The 17,720-nt window shown below is 48.7% G+C and overlaps 1 protein-coding gene and 1 non-coding gene across 17 annotated transcripts in view; one reads left to right on the top strand and one right to left on the bottom strand.

Annotated features, from left to right (window-relative positions):
• The window catches only part of SMARCC2 (SWI/SNF related, matrix associated, actin dependent regulator of chromatin subfamily c member 2), a 32,003-nt gene extending 15,847 nt beyond the window's left edge, over window positions 1-16,156 (bottom strand). For 6 of the 16 annotated variants that reach the window (XM_063621391.1, XM_055247703.2, XM_055247704.2 and 3 more), the window contains exons 1-16: window positions 15,949-16,154; window positions 13,796-13,915; window positions 12,464-12,549; window positions 11,329-11,410; window positions 11,143-11,235; window positions 10,478-10,547; window positions 10,165-10,234; window positions 8,294-8,369; window positions 7,994-8,125; window positions 7,772-7,887; window positions 7,267-7,391; window positions 5,006-5,065; window positions 4,819-4,856; window positions 4,413-4,543; window positions 4,035-4,106; window positions 316-429 (exon numbers count right to left, since the gene is read on the bottom strand). In XM_063621391.1, the coding sequence (XP_063477461.1) occupies window positions 316-429; window positions 4,035-4,106; window positions 4,413-4,543; window positions 4,819-4,856; window positions 5,006-5,065; window positions 7,267-7,391; window positions 7,772-7,887; window positions 7,994-8,125; window positions 8,294-8,369; window positions 10,165-10,234; window positions 10,478-10,547; window positions 11,143-11,235; window positions 11,329-11,410; window positions 12,464-12,549; window positions 13,796-13,915; window positions 15,949-16,059 (1,496 nt within the window). In that variant the 5' untranslated portion in view covers window positions 16,060-16,154. Of the gene's footprint in view, window positions 1-315; window positions 430-4,034; window positions 4,107-4,412; window positions 4,544-4,818; window positions 4,857-5,005; window positions 5,066-7,266; window positions 7,392-7,771; window positions 7,888-7,993; window positions 8,126-8,293; window positions 8,370-10,164; window positions 10,235-10,477; window positions 10,548-11,142; window positions 11,236-11,328; window positions 11,411-12,463; window positions 12,550-13,795; window positions 13,916-15,948 lie in introns of all 16 variants that reach the window. The other 10 variants (XM_055247707.2, XM_055247709.2, XM_055247705.2 and 7 more) reach the window with 4 other exon arrangements.
• Window positions 16,157-16,959: 803 nt separating this feature from the next.
• TRNAS-CGA (transfer RNA serine (anticodon CGA)) lies at window positions 16,960-17,041 on the top strand. The gene has a single exon. It is a non-coding gene; the product is annotated as a tRNA-Ser (tRNA).
• The last annotated feature ends 679 nt before the right edge of the window (window positions 17,042-17,720 follow it).

The raw sequence follows: 17,720 nt of genomic DNA, 5'->3' as shown, positions 1-17,720 counted from the left end.
AACTTCTGGGCTCTAGCGATCCTCCCACCTTGGTCTCCCAAAATGTTTGGATTATAGGCATGAGCCACCACACCTGGCCTGAACCAGTATCTTTCAATTACAGACGTGCTCCTTCTTTGTCCTATATTCTACACTTCAGAGAATGCCATTGCTAATCCCTCAAGTCATTCATTCCCCAAACCTGTACTTCACCTTTCTTTAGAGGTTTTTTCTGCCTGCTCCTCTATGTTCCTTGCTGGCATCTCTACTGTTGCCAAAACACATCCATAGGCAGGCATCCTCATGTACCCCCTTCCCCTCAGCCAAAAGACCCACCTCATGATGGCACAGACATCACCCGCTAGGTTTCGGCGGCAGGCGGTAGAGGTAAGATACTCTTGGGGGTTCAATCGGTAAGTGTCAATCATGAAGTTTCGATAGGCCAGGTAGCTTAGAAGAAAGAGAGAAACAAGAAGAAGAAAAATAAATGTTTGTTAAAGGGCTGAAGGAACAAATGGTAAGAGAGCTAATGACTTCTCCTGCATGATAAACATGGAAAAAAGTAGATTATTTGACTCAACATGCTGAGTGCCTGCTATGTGCTAGATGAAAGAGTTTCAAATATGTCTGTCTTTTCCTTGATGGGGTTTTCTTTAAATGAATTATCTCCTTGGCTATACTTATGGATATTTCATACAAATTTTTTTTTTTTTTTGAGATGGAGTTTCCCTCTTGTTGCCCAGGCTGGAATGCAATGGCACGATCTTGGCTCACAGCAACTTCCGCCTCCTGGGTCCAAGCGATTCTCCTGCCTCAGCCTCCTCAGTAGCTGCGATTACAGGCATGTGCTACCACGGCCGGCTAATTTTGTATTTTTAGTAGAGACAGGGTTTCTCCATGTTGGTCAGGCTGGTCTCAAACTCCTGACCTCAGGTGAGCCTCCTGCTTCAGCCTCCCAAAGTGCTGGGATTACAAGCATGAGCCACTGCACCTGGCCATTTTATACAATTTTTAAACAAGGAATTAGAAGTTAAGAAAAAGTACTCATTTCCAAACTCAGATGTTAAAAGGAAGTCCTTATTCCTGCATATAGCTAGTCAGCATACCATGGTAAAAAACATATGTTTTGAAGTTGAAAAGATCTAAGTTCAAATCCCAGTTCTACCATGAGGACCTTGGCAATTTACTTCGAATTTTTAAACCTCAGTTTCCTCATCTGCAAAATGGAAGTCTGTTGAGAGGTCTATAAGGTACTAGTACAGTGCCTGGCGCATTGTAGGGGCTCAAAAAAATGGCAGCTATCATGTGGTACAGTGTAAAGTTTCAGATCATGGGCCAGATTAAAGGATTCAGATCCTGGTTTTACTTACTAGCTCTGTGACTTTATGCAGGTGACTTGACTCCTCTATACCCTATCTGTCAACTGAAGATGATATCTACCTCTAAGGTTGATGTAAAGATTAAATTACTCAATGTATGTTGGACATTTAGGATAGTGCCTGGGAGATACTAAGCTCTCAACAGATGTAGGCAATTATCATGATTTACTACTTTTTTTTTTTTTCTGAGATGGAGTTTCACTCTTGTTGCCCAGGCTGGAGTACAATGATGCGATCTTGGCTCACTGCAACCTCCACCTCCTGGGCTCAAGTGATTCTCCTGCCTCAGCCTCCCAAGTAGCTGGGATTACAGGTACGTGCCTCCACACCCAGCTAATTTTTGTATTTTTAGTAGAGACGGGGTTTCACCATGTTGGCCAGGCTGGTCTCGAACTCCTGACCTCGTGATCTGCCCGCCTGGGCCTCCCAAAGTGCTGGAATTACAGGCGTGAGCCACCATGCCTGGCCCATCATTTACTATTTTATACCAAGAGTTCAGTTCCTACTCCAACCCCGCCTGCATGTCATGTTGAATTAATTTCACCTGATCACTACTTTCTTTTCATACATACTGCTTTCTCCAGGAAGAGAAGGAAGAGAGAACCATAGCAAGCTATCAGGAAAAAACATGGAGGGACCCCCAGAGAGGGGAAGCTGTGGAATAGCTGGGAAGAAAACTTGTTCAGTTCTCAGTCTCACCTACCTCATCAATGTGGTTATCTTGAAGTATTCCTAACCAAAGAAGATTGCCACCATGTCTTTTCCAAAGCCAAGCAGGTTTGGCCTGAGGCAAAATCTTTTTTTTTTTTTTTTTTTTTTTTTTTTTTTTTGAGACGGAGTCTTGCTCTGTCACCCAGGCTGGAGTGCAGTGGTGTGATCTTGGATCACTGCAAGCTCTGTCTCCCAGGTTCACGCCATTCTCCTGCCTCGGCCTCCCGAGTAGCTAGAACTACAGGCACCTGCCACCACGCCCAGCTAATTTTTTTTTTTTTTTTTTTTTGAGACGGAGTCCCACTCTGTCGCCCCGGCTGGAGTGCAGTGGCGTGATCTCAGCTCACTGCAACCTCTGCCTCTCAGGTTCAAGTGATTCTCCTGCCTCAGCCTCCAGACCAGCTGGGACTACAGATGCATGCCACCACGCCCAGCTAATTTTTTTTGTTTTTGTTTTTTTGTTTTTTTTTGAGATGGAGTTTCACTCTTGTTGCCCAGGCTGGAGTGCAATGGTGCAATCTCGGCTCACCGCAACCTCTGCCTCCCGGGTTCAAGCAATTCTCCTGCCTCAGCCTCCCTAGTAGTTGGGATTACAGGCATGTGCCACCACGCCCGGCTAGTTTTGTATTTTTAGTAGAGACGGGGTTTCTCCATGTTGGTCAGGTTGATCTTGAACTCCTGATCTCAGGTGATCCGCCTGCCTCGGCCTCCTGAATTGCTGGGATTACAGGCATGAGCCACCACGCCTGGTCTTTTCTGGTGTTTTTAGTAGAGACAGGGTTTCACCATGTTAGCCAGCATGGTCTCATCTCCTGACCTTGTGATCCGCCCGCCTCGGCCTCCCAAAGTGCTGGGATTACAGGCGTGAGCCACCACGCCCAGCCTTGTTCACTAATTTTTTTAGATATGGGGTCTTGCTGTGTCAGCCAGGCTGGAGAGCAGTGGCGTGATCATGGCTCACTGCAGCCTCAAACTCCTGGGCTCAAGCAATCCTCCCATTTCAGCTTCCCAAGTAGCTGGGACCACAGGTATGCCCCACCATGCCCAGCTAATTTTTTTTCACTTCTTTAGAGATGGGAGTCTCTCTATGTTGCTCACGCTATTCTTGAACTCCTGGCCTCAAGGAATCCTTCTATCTCAGTGTCCCAAGTAGCTGAGATGATTTACAGTCGTGAGCCACCATGGCTCCTACACTTCTTTCCCAGAGAGCCCTCTCCATCCCTTAATTTATATAAACTGGTCTTCTGTTAGTTCCTTCTCTTGTTTTTCTATCAAAACCTACTCTCAGGAACCACCCTGGTAATAGTAATTTACACTTTAATCAAAGCTTTTGTGCTAGGAATATCTGCAGTATAGACAATATCAGTAATACAGATTTAAAGGCTCTATATCCTGTTAAAAAGAATTTGAGGCGGCCGGGCGCGGTGGCTCACGCTTGTAATCCCAGCACTTTGGGAGGCCGAGGCGGGCGGATCACGAGGTCAGGAGATCGAGACCACGGTGAAACCCCGTCTCTACTAAAAATACAAAAAAATTAGCCGGGCGTGGTGGCGGGCGCCTGTAGTCCCAACTACTCAGAGAGGCTGAGGCAGGAGAATGGCGTGAACAAGGGAGGCGGAGCTTGCAGTGAGCAGAGATTGCGCCATTGCACTCCAGCCTGGGTGACAGAGCGAGACTCCGTCACAAAAAAAAAAAAAAAAAAAAAAGAATTTGAGGCACTGGAGTAGGTACTTGTTATGTACAGAACATGCTTAAGATCACCCTTGGGCGAATCCTAAAGAACATGTGTCTACATGCTAGGCCAGGGCTGCCTAAAGGCAGATATTGTGCCTTTGTAAGCCTAGCATAGTGCCTGGCTCATGGAAGGAGCTCAAGAAATGTTTGCTAAACTGAATGTTACTGAATCAGAAGGGTGAATGGGGGGACAGGAGGGAGAAGGAGAATCATGAGATGAGATTTCCTTACATCTCTGGAGTCTTGGACTTGTTCTTGCCGTTGAAGAACTCGGGGAGAGCCCTCCGCTCAATGGCATGAACGCTGCAAGAAAAGCCAGAGTGGTTTCAGAAGAAGGCACTGGTGAAGGGATGGGGGCCCTAAAGGGAGGAAAGCCTAGAAGGCAAAGAAGGAAAAGAGCTCGAAATTGCTGGAGTTCAAAGCTTGGGGAGAACATCCCACGGGCTGTAAGACTCAAAAGGACACCAGGAGCCCCCCTAAAACTAAAGTATACTCTGGTCTATCTGGGTGAGGAAAAAATAACTTATTTGGAGGAGGCAGGGAGAACAGCCTGTTGACCCCTGGAGGCAGGGAAATAAGGACTCAGTGAGAAGTTGGGGACAACCATACCTATTGTAGTCAAACCAGGCAGCGTAGCTGGGAATGATGATGTGGTGGGTCTGTTCAGTTACGTTGTCCTCATGCAGGTCTGGATTCTTGGTCTGCTCTCCCTTGTTCCCCGTACTGTTCTCATCCTCATCCTATGAGTATGGAGGCTGCTGGACACTCAGCATTCCTGTTTCCTCCCTAGCAACCCTCTGCTTCTCCCACACCCCAGGAATGTGGACACTAAAGATGGGTGATGGGACTGAGCAGTCATGGGCCCCAGGACTCTGAAAGGGTCAGAGTTTTGAACAAAGCTAGAATTAGTCTACGGTGGGTAAAGTCTGGGCAGTGAAAAGTTTGGGCAGAATGAACTTTATAATCACAAATCAGAATCACATAGAGAGGTAGGGCCTCTCTAAACTGGCTCCACCTTGCCCGTCGTCTCCATGCTTTCATCTTCTTGTTCATCTGAAAGAGAAAGACCAAGATGTAAGGCTGGAGCCTCTTGAGGGGCAAGAAAGCCCTACCAAAAGCCCATCAGGCTAGCGAAAAGGGGGCAGCTGAGCCCTCCCCTTCCCTTGGCTCTGACTGCCTTGCCCAAGAGGCTCCTGTCTTACCCAGGTCAGTCATGGTGCCGCCTTTGACTGGGGCTGACTCTGAGTCTTTCTTTGTGTTGACTGCGAAAACAGAGAGTCATTTCATCAGACAGATTTTGCCTAATTCAAGCCTTCAATTTAATAGTTCCAGAAATCCTACTTTCTCCAAAAATTGTCTCCATGTGATTGCAAAATATAGTAATTCTCTCCAGTCACAATTATTCTAGGGCTTCAAACTTCTTGCTACTTTCCCCACTACTCCAACCAAAAATGAATTTAACTTATTTCTCTATGTACATTCATAAATGATTCTTGTCTTTGACAGGACTTTATCTCCATCTATGTATCTGTAAGCTTTTAATGGTCTGATACTGAATCTGACCAAATCACTCTGTGGAGGAATGGTTAAGTGTTAAACATTTTTGAAAGCAGAGGATACTTTCCTCAACTGAATTCATATGCATATGCTCAGGAGCAAACATAGAGAGGAGAGCTGATTGATGAGGAGGTAGAAGCTAGAACTCTTCTTGGTGGCACCCCTAATCCTACCCCTGAAATAAACTTCTGGAATACCTGGGGTGAGTCTATAGAATACAGACTGTAAACCAGTATTGGTGGAGCAATGTCTCCAAAGTGGGGTTCTAACACAGGACGCAGAAGATGATCCACTGCAACTCAGGGAGAGAATACAGAACTTCTCTTCATGTTTTGTTTTGTTTTGTTTTTTTGAGACGGAGTCTCGCTCTGTCACCCAGGCTGGAGTGCAGTGGAGTGATCTCAGCTCACTGCAACCTCCGCCTCCCAGGTTCAAGTGATTCTCCTGCCTCAGCCTCCCGAGTAGCTAGGATTACAGACGCCCACCACCACGCCTGGCTAATTTTTGTATTTTTAGTAAAGACAGGGTTTCACCGTGTTAGCCAGGATGGTCTTGATCTCTTGACCTCGTGATCCACCCGCCTCGGCCTCCCAAAGTGCTGGGATTACAGGCGTAAGCCACCGTGCCCGGATTCTTCATGTTTGTTTTTATCATTCTTTACATTTTTCAATTTTTTAGATATGTTTGTGTTTTAAAACGTTCCCACAGTAGTGGCTTAACAGTACATGTACACAATTAACGCATATATACATATTTCTTTTTTTCTTTTTTTTTTTTTTTTTGAGACGGAGTCTCGCTCTGCCGCCCAGGCTGGAGTGCAGTGACGTGATCTCGGCTCACTGCAAGCTCCGCCTCCCGGGTTCACGCCATTCTCCTGCCTCAGCCTCCCGAGTAGCTGGGACTACGGGCACCCGCCATCGCGCCCGGCTAATTTTTTGTATTTTTAGTAGAGACGGGGTTTCACCGTGGTCTCGATCTCCTGACCTCTTGATCTGCCCGCCTCGGCCTCCCAAAGTGCTGGGATTATAGGCGTGAGCCACCGCGCCCGGCTGTTTTTTTTTTTTTTTTTTTGAGACGGAGTCTCTGTCACCCAGGCTGGAATGCAGTGGCGTGATCTCAGCTCACTGCAAGCTCTGCCTCCCAGGTTCACACCGTTCTCCTGCCTCAGCCTCCTGAGTAGCTGGGACTACAGGCGCCCGCCACCACGCCCAGCTAATTTTTTGTATTTTTGGTAGAGACGGGGTTTCACCATGTTAGCTAGGATGGTCTTGATCTCCTGACCTCGTGATCAGCCCACCTCGGCCTCCCAAAGTGCTGGGATTACAGGCATGAGCCACTGTGCCCGGCCTTTTTTTTTGAGATGGAGTTTTGTTCTTGTCGCCCAGGCTGGAGTGCAGTGGCGCAATCTCGGCTCCATGCAACCTCTACCTTCCGGGTTCAAGCAATTCTCCTGCCTCGGTCTCCCGAGTAGCTGGGATTACAGGTGCCCACCACCATGCCCAGCTAATTTTTGTATTTTTAGTAGAGATGGGGTTTCACCATGTTGGCCAGGCTGGTCTCGAATTCCTGACCTCGGGTGATCTGCCCGCCTCGGCCTCCTAAAATGCTGGGATTACAGTCATAAGCCACCGTACCTGGCCATGCTCAAATACATTTTACTGTCAGAACACATAATCAAAGAGTTTGGAGACAACTACTATCAGGCACAAAGCACAGTCCACAACTCAGATATGAATATAAAGTTAGAGGATTTTCCAGGGTAATGACTATAATAACCAGCTAAATTTAAGGAAAAGATCCTGTAGACTGGGAGGTGGACCTGAGAAATCAGCTCACTCGGGGTTTGGCAAAGGAGAGTCAAGACAGGGAGTGGGGGTGGATCCCAGGAACTCAGCCTGGCCTGTACCTGTTTTGGGAAGTGTCACCTCTTCTACATTGGGGACTGGTGAGGGCTCGTCCATGTCCTTTGTCAGGTCTTCTTGCTCCTCTTCTCTGTGGCCACGCTTTGACTTAGTGTAAGGTGTTGAGGGACTGGGAAGGAAAGAGAGTGAAAGAGAACCCAGTCATCCTTGGACAAGGAGTCCCTGAAAGTTGAAGTTCAAGGGAAGGGAAGTGACAGAGAATTCCAAGGGTAGAGCTGAGTACAAACAGAAACCAGTAATCACAGAGTAATGGGAAGTGGCAAAGGCTTTTCATTTGATGAAGCTCTCTTTAAATTTACTAGTGGGGCCAGAACCAGAACTAACAACTGAGCAGCTAAAGATCTCCTCATCTTCCCTCTCAGGACACCTGCAGCATTATGGCACACCCAGGTCAGGGCCAGGTGGTTATAGGAAGGGATTTGTCTTTCCTTCCTTCCACATGATGTGGAGAGAATGGTGAACACAGGGGCAGGCTAGGGGCTGGCACACCCTTTCTTAGCATTTTTCTTCTTCGCTTCTGGGGTTGGTGAAGGAGAGGGGGAGCGCTTCCTCTTCTTATAGTTTCCCCCCTTCTTGTCCCGTCGATCTGAATCTGGGCTGTTCACCTATAGGATGGAGAATCAGGACAAATGTCAGCCTACAATCCCCACTGAAGATTTGTTCTGAGACTTACGCTAAGGGCGCCAGGAAAAAAAGAACAGGATTTGTCACCTCATCTGTCAGTGTCTTGGCTGAAATCTTCTTTCGGCGGGAGACAGGGTTTTTGTCATCATTTACTTCGTAGTCTTCCTCATTCATCCATTCATTGAAGGTGTCGGTGTCCAGGATCCACTTTGCATGAACCTAAAGTACAAAGGCAGATCATGCTGCAGAGAAGCCTGGAAGCCACAGCTCTGTCTGGGGACCCTTAACAGAAAAAGCCCAAGGGCACACAAGCCTCTGTTTCACTTCCAAAGGGTAGACTGGTCCTGGCATTCTTTTTGGGGAAGAGGGGATACAAGAAAAGCTCACCTTCCTAGGTTTCTCAGGAGTTGGAGCATCTTCCACAGATGCTTCAATTTCACTTGCTGGGATCCATGTGTCATAACTGCCATGGGAAATTGAGCATACAGTAGAATCAATGGGATAGAATTGTGGAAAAGTAAAGTGCAGATCTTTTACTCTTTCCATTTACAGAAAATATTGGGTTCTTGGCTTATTTTTTTGGTATTCTATTCATTATAAAGTAGTAAAAGCACATTATGAAACATTTCAAAAATAGAGAATAAAAAGAATCACCCTTACGTAACTACTCTTGACACTTGTATATATGTTTTTCCTCCACAATAATTATTTTTATTTATTTATTTTTTTTTGATACGGAGTCTTGCTCTCACTCTGTCGCCCAGGTTGGAGTGCAGTGGCACAATCTTGGCTCACTGCAACCTCCGCCTCCCAGGTTCAAGCGATTCTCCTGCTTCAGCCTCCCGAGTAGCTGGGATTACAGGTGCCTGCCACTGCGCCTGGCTAATTTTTATATTTTTAGTAGAGACGGGGTTTCACCATTTTGGCCAGGCTGGTCTCAAACTTCTGACCTCGTGATCCACCCACCTCGGCCTCTCAAAGTGCTGGGATTACAGGCGTGAGACACTGCGTCCAGCCGGGGTTTTTGTTTTTGTTAAGACAGGGTCTCACTTTGCTGCCTAGGCTGGTCTTGAACTTCCAGCCTTTAGTGATCCTCCTGCCTTGGCTTCCCAAAGTGCTAGGATTATAGGAATGAGCTACTGTGCCTGGTCCACAATTTTGTTTTTACATAATCATAACCATACTAGATGATGTTTTTACATAATCATAACCATACTAGATGATATTTTATACGCTTTTTTTTTTGAGACAGGGTCTTGCTCTATTGCCCAGGTTGAAGTGCAGTGGTGCAATCATGGCACAATGCAGACTCAACCTCCTGGGCTCAAGCAATCCTCCCACCTCAGCCCCCCAAGTAGCTAGGACTACAGGTGCATGCCACCATGCCCAGCTAATTTCTGTATTTTTTTTTTGTAAAGACAGGGTTTCACTATGTTGCCTAGGCTGGTCTCAAACTCCTGGGCCCAAGCAATCTGCCCGCCTCAGCCTCCCCAAGTGCTGGGATTACAGGCATTAGCCACTGCACCCAGCCTACATGCTATTTTTTGTTTTGTTTTGTTTTGTTTTGTTTTGTTGAGACAGAGTCTCGCTCTGTCGCCCAGGCTAGAGTGCAGTGGTGTGATCTTGGCTCACTGCAACCTCTGCTGCCCCGGTTCAAGTGATTATCCTGCTTCTTAGCCTCCCAAGTAGCTAAAACTACAAGCGTGTGCCACCACGCCCTGCTAATTTTTTTTTTTTGTATTTTTAGTAGAGACGGGGTTTCAGCATGTTGGCCAGGCTGGTCTCGAACTCCTAACCTCAGGTGATCCGCCTGCCTTGGCCTCCCAAAGTGCTGGCATTACAGGCGTGAGCCACCATGCCAGGCCTACATGCTACTTTTTGCAATTATTAATAATATTCACTTATAAATTATCCATGTTATATCACTTTAAAGACTGCATAATAGTCCACTGAGTAGATATAAAAATTTACTGAAACATTTTCCTACTGTTAGACATTTAGATTGTTTCTAACATTTACTTATCAAAAATTATGCTGGGATAATCAATTCACACATAAAGCCTCAATCCTTTTAGCCCAAGGCTTGTCCAGTAAGTCCAAACCTCCCCCAAGACAGAGGTTCACTTACTAGGTGAGAGGAAAACAAATTAAGTGATCTAAAAATAACTCTGAAAGAGTGGCCTCTTGCTCTGCTAGATGTTCTAGGGCTTCTGGGTCTGGCTCTTATACTTAAACCTGCCCCAGGAACCCATCCTCACCTGTCAGGATAGTAGCCCCAGTGCAGAAGAACCTGCTTATCCCTCTTCATGACTGGTCGTACCCATTCCTCTGGAGAAAGAGGAAGAGAAGGGAGAGATATAAGCTAAAGGGGGACACAAAAAAATACTGTATAAAAGCCCTAACTAATGCACTCTCCTGTTGTAGCAGGGGACTGGGTAATAGGAACATAAGGTGGTAGGAGGATTCAAGATTGAAAGAAGAGGAGGAGCCCAGGTACTGAATGGTGATCTTAGTCCTCTGCCTTCTAGTCCAAACCATCCACTCAAGTGGCCAGGAAAACCCAGCTCTCACCTTCTTCTAGATTCCCCGGGACAGGATACACAACATGGGAGGCATTGTTCTTATCCTCAGTGACTGTTCCCTGGATGGTACAAGGAGAAGCAGGTAAATTATGGTCCCCTCTGAATTACTCAAGGTTTAGCCACAGAACTGCCTTCCTAACCATATTTTGCTTATAATAGTACTAAAGTTAGTTTGCATTCTCTAAGCACACACCAGCTAAGTGGCAGAGGGAAACAGCTGGGATTGTGCTAATAACGGAGAAAAGTCAAAGAATTAAAAATTGCTACAAATAATCTTCTGAACAGATAATCTACACACGGGAAATTTAAAGTCAACTGTACATCCTTATCAATGACATCTGTTCATTATTATAAAGTTCCAAAGAGCAGGGATTTCATTTATCTGAGATCAAGCAATCTCTAGCTCAGTAGAAGTGGATATTATTTTTCCCCAGGCCAACAGAGTCTCTAGAACAGTAATGCAAACCTGTCAGGACTGAAAAATGGGAGAAGCAGACAGAAAAAGACAGACTCAAGGCTTTAACTCAAGTCTTTTTCCAAGTAGAGCCACCTCTGAAGCAGAAAACATGGTAATTCAGGGCTGCTGCTTGGTATAGAAAACACTGGGAAAATAGTCATGGAGTTTCTGAAACCTCTCCTCATCAGACCATTTACCTGGTGTCTCTTGATAATGTCTTTTAATTTCCCTAGTAGTTTGGGCTCAATTTCTGGGCACAGAAAAATGTTAGGTCGAGACAGGCAATTATTCTGTGGAGAGAAGAAATAGAATGAGATTATAGGAAAGGGGTGTTTTAGACTCTCACTGAGGGAAGGGAGATAAATAGGGGATATGCCTATTACCTGCACCAAGGACTTCTCAATGGTCATAAACATTTCCACATTGCGGTCCATGCGTGATGGATTCTGGAAATCGTAACGCCGCCTTGTGAAGAGGCAATAATCTAGTGAGTGGTATATATAGCTCAGGTCTGCAGAAGAGGTGAGGGCACGTGACTTTTTTGTTTGTTTGTTTTTTGAGATGGAGTCTTGCTCTGTCACCCAGGCTGGAGTGCAGTGGCACGATCCCGGCTCACTGCAACCTCTGCCTCCCAGGTTCAAACAATTCTCCTGTCTCAGCCTACCCAGTAGCTGGGAGTATAGGCACACACCACCTTGTGTGGCTAATTTTTGTATTTTTAGTACAGACGAGGTTTCGCCATATTGGTCAAGCTGGTCTCAAACTCCTGACCTCAGGTGATCCACCTGCCTCAGCCTTCCAAAGTGCTGGGATTACAGGCATGAGCCACCACACCCAGCCTTTTTTTTTTTTTTTTTTTTGAGAGGGAGTCTCGCTCTGTTGCCCAGGCTGGAGTGCACTGGCGCGATCTTGGCCAGCTGCAACCTCCGCCTCCTGTGTGCAAGCCATTCTCCTGCCTCAGCCTCCCAAGTAGCTGAGATTACTGGTGCCCGCCACCACGCCCGGCTAATTTTTGTATTTTAGTAGAGATGGGGTTTTGCCAAGTTGGCCAGGCTGGTCTCAAACTCCTGACCTCAAATGTTCCACCCACCTCGGCCTCCCAAAGTGCTGGGATTACAGGCGTGAGCCACTGCACCCAGCCATGACTTCTTAATATGGGAAATTAGGAGGCAAGCTTGCTCACAGCTATTGCCAAAAATCACCTGGGATCTGAGGTTCACTGATCTCAACTCCATGAATCACTCTCTGTGCTTACTCCAAAGGGACAAAAAAAGGTTTGAGATGCCAACCTAAGAATCCCTTTTCCTCTACAAAACACACACTGATACTCACACACTCACTCTTGGAGACTGTTTTGGCTCTGACTCCCAACCATTTTTCTGACCTAGTAAGTCAGGTCTACTGACCTAGCAAAATAAAGAGACTCGCAAGAATTTCTACCCCAGAAAGATCCCAGGGAATCAAAAAGGGGGATTTCCTCTAAACTAAATGTAAGAAGAATAGAGAGAATCATCTCACCATCCCTGGTCACTCTTGAATTTGTAGGCAGCTGCAAGGATGTGGCACAAGGAGCCTCCCGCTTTGAAATCTAGGAAACATTTGATCTACAAAATCAGGATACGGAAGAAGCATGTCAAGGTTCCATTGTAAATTCTCTCATCACTTAATAATCTAATAATCCTTTCACAAAATCCCATGCTGAACTGATCTCCCTCTTTTTTTTTTTTTTTTTTTTTTTGAGACGGAGTCTTGCTCTGTCGCCCAGGCTGGAGTGCAGTGGCACAATCTCGGCTCACTGCAAGCTCCGCCTCCTGGGTTCACGCCATTCTCCTGCCTCAGCCTCTCCGAGTAGCTGGGACTACAGGCGCCTGCCACCACGCCCGCCTAATTTTTTGTATTTTTAGTAGAGACGGGGTTTCACCGTGGTCTCGATCTCCTGACCTCGTGATCCGCCCGCCTCGGCCTCCCAAAGTGCTGGGATTACAAGCGTGAGCCACCGCGCCCGGCCTTTTTTTTTTTTTTTTTTTTTTGAGACGGAGTTTCACTCTTGTTGCCCAGGCTGGAGTGCAATGGCGCGATCTTGGCTCACTGCAACCTCTGCCTCCCAGGTTCAAGCAATTCTCCTGTCTCAGCCTCCCGAGTAGCTGGCATTACAGGCATGAGCCACCACACCCAGCTAATTTTGTATTTTTAGTAGAGACGGGGTTTCTCCATGTTGGTCAGGCTGGTCTCCAACTCCAGACCTCAGGTGATCCACCCGCCTCGGCCTCCCAAAGTGCTGGGATTACAGGCGTGGGCCACCACGCCCCGTCTCAAAGCTGAAATTCTTTAACCCTTGTGCCATTGCATCATGTAGCCTGGAAGAGGGGAGTGAAAGAAACCAATATACAGAAAGCACCACCTTTGTGATAACACTTTACTGGATTACCTCAGGTACCATTATAGAAACTCTACAAGGTAGGTTTACTAATCCCTTCTAGGGATGAAGGAACCAAGACTCATGAATGTTGCCCAAGATCACAGAGCCATCCAGTGGCAAAGCCAGGATTTGAACACAAGCCCGCGCAAATCCAAATCTCAAGTCCCCTTTTAACCATGCCATGAGAGACTTGTGGACTGATCCCAGGTACTCTGAAATAATTTGTTGCACAAAATATTACTCAGACAAAAAGAATGGTAAACTGGAGACTAGGCCAAGCCAATAATGCCCTGACCAGGGATAGGGATGGTGGAAAATAACCCAAATTTCAAAAATTACAAAATTCACAAATCTTTTTTTAAAATACAACTCTCCAGTTTGGAGGATTCACCACCACCACCCCCCACCCTCCCTGCTACTTCTGCACTCACCGGCAGTTTAGTGAGCGGTGCATTGCTGACATGTTTGCCAAAAACTTCTTCCTGAAATTGTAGCAACTGTACAACCAGGCTAGACAGGGACTTGTTGGTGGGTGGTTCAGCTTGTATATACTAAGGAAAAAGAGGGAAAGGAAAGAAAAATAGATCTCAGACAAATTGTCCACTATCTCCTATATTTCTCCCCCAGGGGCTCTGGAAGCATCTGGAGCAAAGAAAATAGGACCTTTCTCCCCATTTAGTCTCTATAAAGAAAATGGCAGAAGGGAGGCCCTGGACACCCCAACCAGGAAGCTGAAATTCTGCTGCCACCAGCCCAGGTGGCCAGTGTTGGGGGGAACAGGGAAGCTTACTACTCTTCCTCAGTTATACTCTGAAATTGGAGTTGCAGCACCCTATTATCTTGGCACCTCATCTTTAACCAACAGCACTGAGGGTTGTAAAATTCTGGAGGTTTATAGAGTTCAGGTCATGGAAGCAATACCTCTGGGGCTCTAAGAGAGACATTTCTTAGGGGAACTCTGTGTAAAGCCATGATTCCCCCTATAATGTAGCCTAACAAGAAAAGGTACAAGGAAGTGAAGGAGGGCAAGCTGACTGAGAGAGTGAGCTTGTGCATTTTGCTTCTGAAGACTGGGTATAAATGTCTTCATAGGCCCTCCTAGACAGGAAGGGCCATCCACTACCCAGCCTGATGGAGAAGAGCAAGACAACATCTACCCTGTCCAAGGAAACTGTATCTAAGACAAGTAACTCTGGCCCTCCTTCAATGTTTCCACACTCTGCTACCTAGTTGCATCCTAGCCTTCCATTCTAATTTGAACCTGAGCCAGGAGACTTTCTTTTTACTTTTTGACCCGTTTTCTCCCCACTCATCACAAAGAGGACAGTGCCTCTCAGTGAGAGGTGAAAAGAGATAGATCTGTCAAGGGAAAGGTAAATGACAAAGAGCTAAGAGCATGGAAGCTGAACCAGGTCACAGTTGTCAATTCCCCCAAGGCCGGAGGCTAAGCCCCTAGCCTGATCTCCCTGCAAAAGGTCAAAGGTAGAAGCCTGGGAATAACAGCCTCTCACAGGCGTAGAGACATGCCATAGAAATAGCAGCTATTTGTCAGGATTCTGACACCCAGAGAGACCCCAAGGGCAGGGCCAGGCTCATAACCAGGATCAGTAGGAAGTTCTCCTAAGCCACTAAGCACACTTCTGAGGAGCTGCAAAGCCAGCAGGAAGAACTGGGGAGCTGAAAGAAAGCCATAAAGAGAACCCCTCTCTGAGGGTAGTGAGAAAAAGAGAGGCAGACCATTTCCAGAGAAAACCAGGCCTAGAGACAAAGACGACACCAGGAAGAGGTTTGGTAGAAAAGACAGGTAAGGATTCTTGAACCCTTTGTTCACCACCTTATGATCTCCATTTATGGGGTTTGGGGGTGAGGAGCTAGAGATAGAAAGCTCACCCTAACCTCTCGACCCCAAACCCAGGGTACTGCAAAGCTAGGTTGCAGGGTGACTTCATTGTAAAATCGAGGAAAGGTTTCGGAAGGGGCCGCTACCCAAGAACTCCTATACCCCGGCTCCCTGAGAGATTCTGTTGCCCCTTAGATGAAGGTGGGGGATGAGCGGCGGAGACAGGTGATCCCTGGGTGGGGACCTTTTTCAGGCTGATGAGCAGCCAACGGCTTGCTCTGTGACTGTTTACCCTCTTGCTTTCCATTCTCTCTCTCTGAACATACACAAAGCACCGGAGAGGCCTCAGCCCCGCTGGTACCTGGCTCCGTGGGGAGCTCTGGCGGGCACGCTCCGGGTTGCGGGGGAGCCCATTGGGCACCCGGTCCACACCCGGCCGGCCGCCTCTCCCAGAAAAGCCAGGAGGGCGATGGCTGAGGGGAAGGTGGGCTAATGGCACCAGGGCCCGCCGGGCAGTAGAGAAAAACAAGGGGCAGAGGGCGCAGCAGTGGGGGCGGGGGCTGGGCTCGGAGGCTGGGGGTGCGGGGAGAGGGAGGCTGGGGGAGGGGCGCGGGCGCGCGGGGGGCTGCTTGGGAGGCCGCGGGGGAGGGGCCGGGGCGCCTGGAGGGTGGGCAGGATCCCGGGGCTGCAGGGCCGCGGTCCCTTTGTCCCGCTCCCGGTCCCCGCGCGGCCCGGCCCGCGTACCTTCTTGTAGTTCTTGCCGAGCCACAGCCGCACGTTGTCGAACTGGGTCACGGTGTCCGCGGCCTCGTAGTACTTCACGTTGGGGCCGCCGTCCTTCTTCCGCACCGCCATCTTCTCCGGCTCGGGCCCCGCCGCCGCCCGCCCCACTCAGCTCAGCTCCCGCCTCCTCCGCCTCCTCCTCCGCCCGCCTCCCGCCGCCTCCCGCCGCCGCGGCCGCCGCCTCCCGCCGCCTGGGCCGGCCCCGGTCCGCGCTGCGCCCCCTGCCGGCAGGCCGGGCGCGGCGGCGGAGCTCCAGGCGCGGGCCGACCCTGGCGGCCTCCCTGGCAGCGGCGGCGGGAGCCTCCGGGGAGGAGGACGCTTCCTGGAGGGGGCGCCATTCTCCTGAGATCGCTCTTACCAGACGCGAAGCCCTTTCCCTCTTTTTGCCTCAGCTCGGAAGTGTCACCTCGCTATCCCACCCCAGGCGGCCGCCAGTCGCTGGAGCAGCCCCAACCCGTAGACCCGAGTGGCCCTCACCTTGCGCATTCCTAACCCGACGGAGCCCCTCGTCCCCCAAAATCCCAAACCCCTTTCCCCAAGAAGTTCCTTCCTTCCATCCATTCACAGCAGCTCCCTATTTAAACTTTTCAGTCTCCCTCACCCCTCACGCCTTGTCCACCCAGCACCCCCCTCACTTGTTAACCCAAAAGTCCCCTAGTCGCCACCCTGGGGGCCCAGTGCCTTCCCTCAACTGCTTCCTCCGCAGGCCTCGCTGTCGCCTCCTAAGTAGGTGTGGGCTCCTACTCGAGACCCCAACTCTTCGCTAGGCAGGAGACCCTCCCTCCCTGGGTCACCCGGTCCATCCGACTCTTTTTCTTTGGGTGGCGTAGTTAGGAGGTAAGGAACCGAGGGGTGGGGAGTCCTCAGGTGTGTGTGTATCGGGGCCGGTACCCTGCTTCCGGTTCCCGCACGCATTCCCGGATTGCAGTGCGGACCCCTTCTGTAAGCGCGCGGCAAAGTGCGGTTTTGGAAGTCACGGTGGCCGAGTGGTTAAGGCGTTGGACTCGAAATCCAATGGGGTTTCCCCGCACAGGTTCGAATCCTGTTCGTGACGGTTTTTCTTTTTTTCTTCTTCTTATTAAAACGGAGTCTCGCTCTGTTGCTCAGGCTGGAGCGCAGTGGCGCGATCTCGGCTCACCGCAACCTCCGCTTCCCGGGTTCAAGCAATTCTCCTGCCTTAGCTTCCCGAGTAGCTGGGACCACAGGCATGTGCCCCCACACCTGGCTAATTTTTGTATTTTTAGTAGAGACGTTCTACTAAAAATAGACGTTCACCATATTGGCCAGGCTGGTCTCAAACTCCCGACCTCAGGTTATCTGCCCGCCTCGGCCTCCCAAAGTGCTGGGATTACAGGCGTGAGCACCGCGCGCAGCCTGACGGCGATTTTTTAACCCCTTTCACAACACATAAAGGTAACCCCAGTTCTCACACGTGTCTTTCGTGCACTTTCTCTCTCCAAAAGGGAAGCCGCCAAAAGGTCTTACCCCTGGATTTGGGAGGATGGGAGTGATCTTGGGAAGCTTAATTATGCACGACTGTATTGGCTGCTAGACTGTGAGGCATTTTCAGAATTTTGTAACTTCAGGCTTGCTAGGAGAGCTTTAGCACATGTCTCATTCTTTTCAGGGCATAGGGAAGGATTTGGCTGAAGGGTTACATTTGGGAATGTGAGTGGCTGTTTTGCAATATTAGTCAAACCTAGAGTTTCCTCTAAATTTCATGACCAGAAGTC

Source organism: Symphalangus syndactylus, chromosome 17 (assembly GCF_028878055.3).
Source record: "Symphalangus syndactylus isolate Jambi chromosome 17, NHGRI_mSymSyn1-v2.1_pri, whole genome shotgun sequence".
In the NCBI taxonomy this organism is placed as follows: Eukaryota; Metazoa; Chordata; class Mammalia; order Primates; family Hylobatidae; genus Symphalangus; species Symphalangus syndactylus.
The sequence above is the reverse complement of the archived record's forward strand: the minus strand, read 5'-3'. Positions and strand labels throughout refer to the sequence as shown.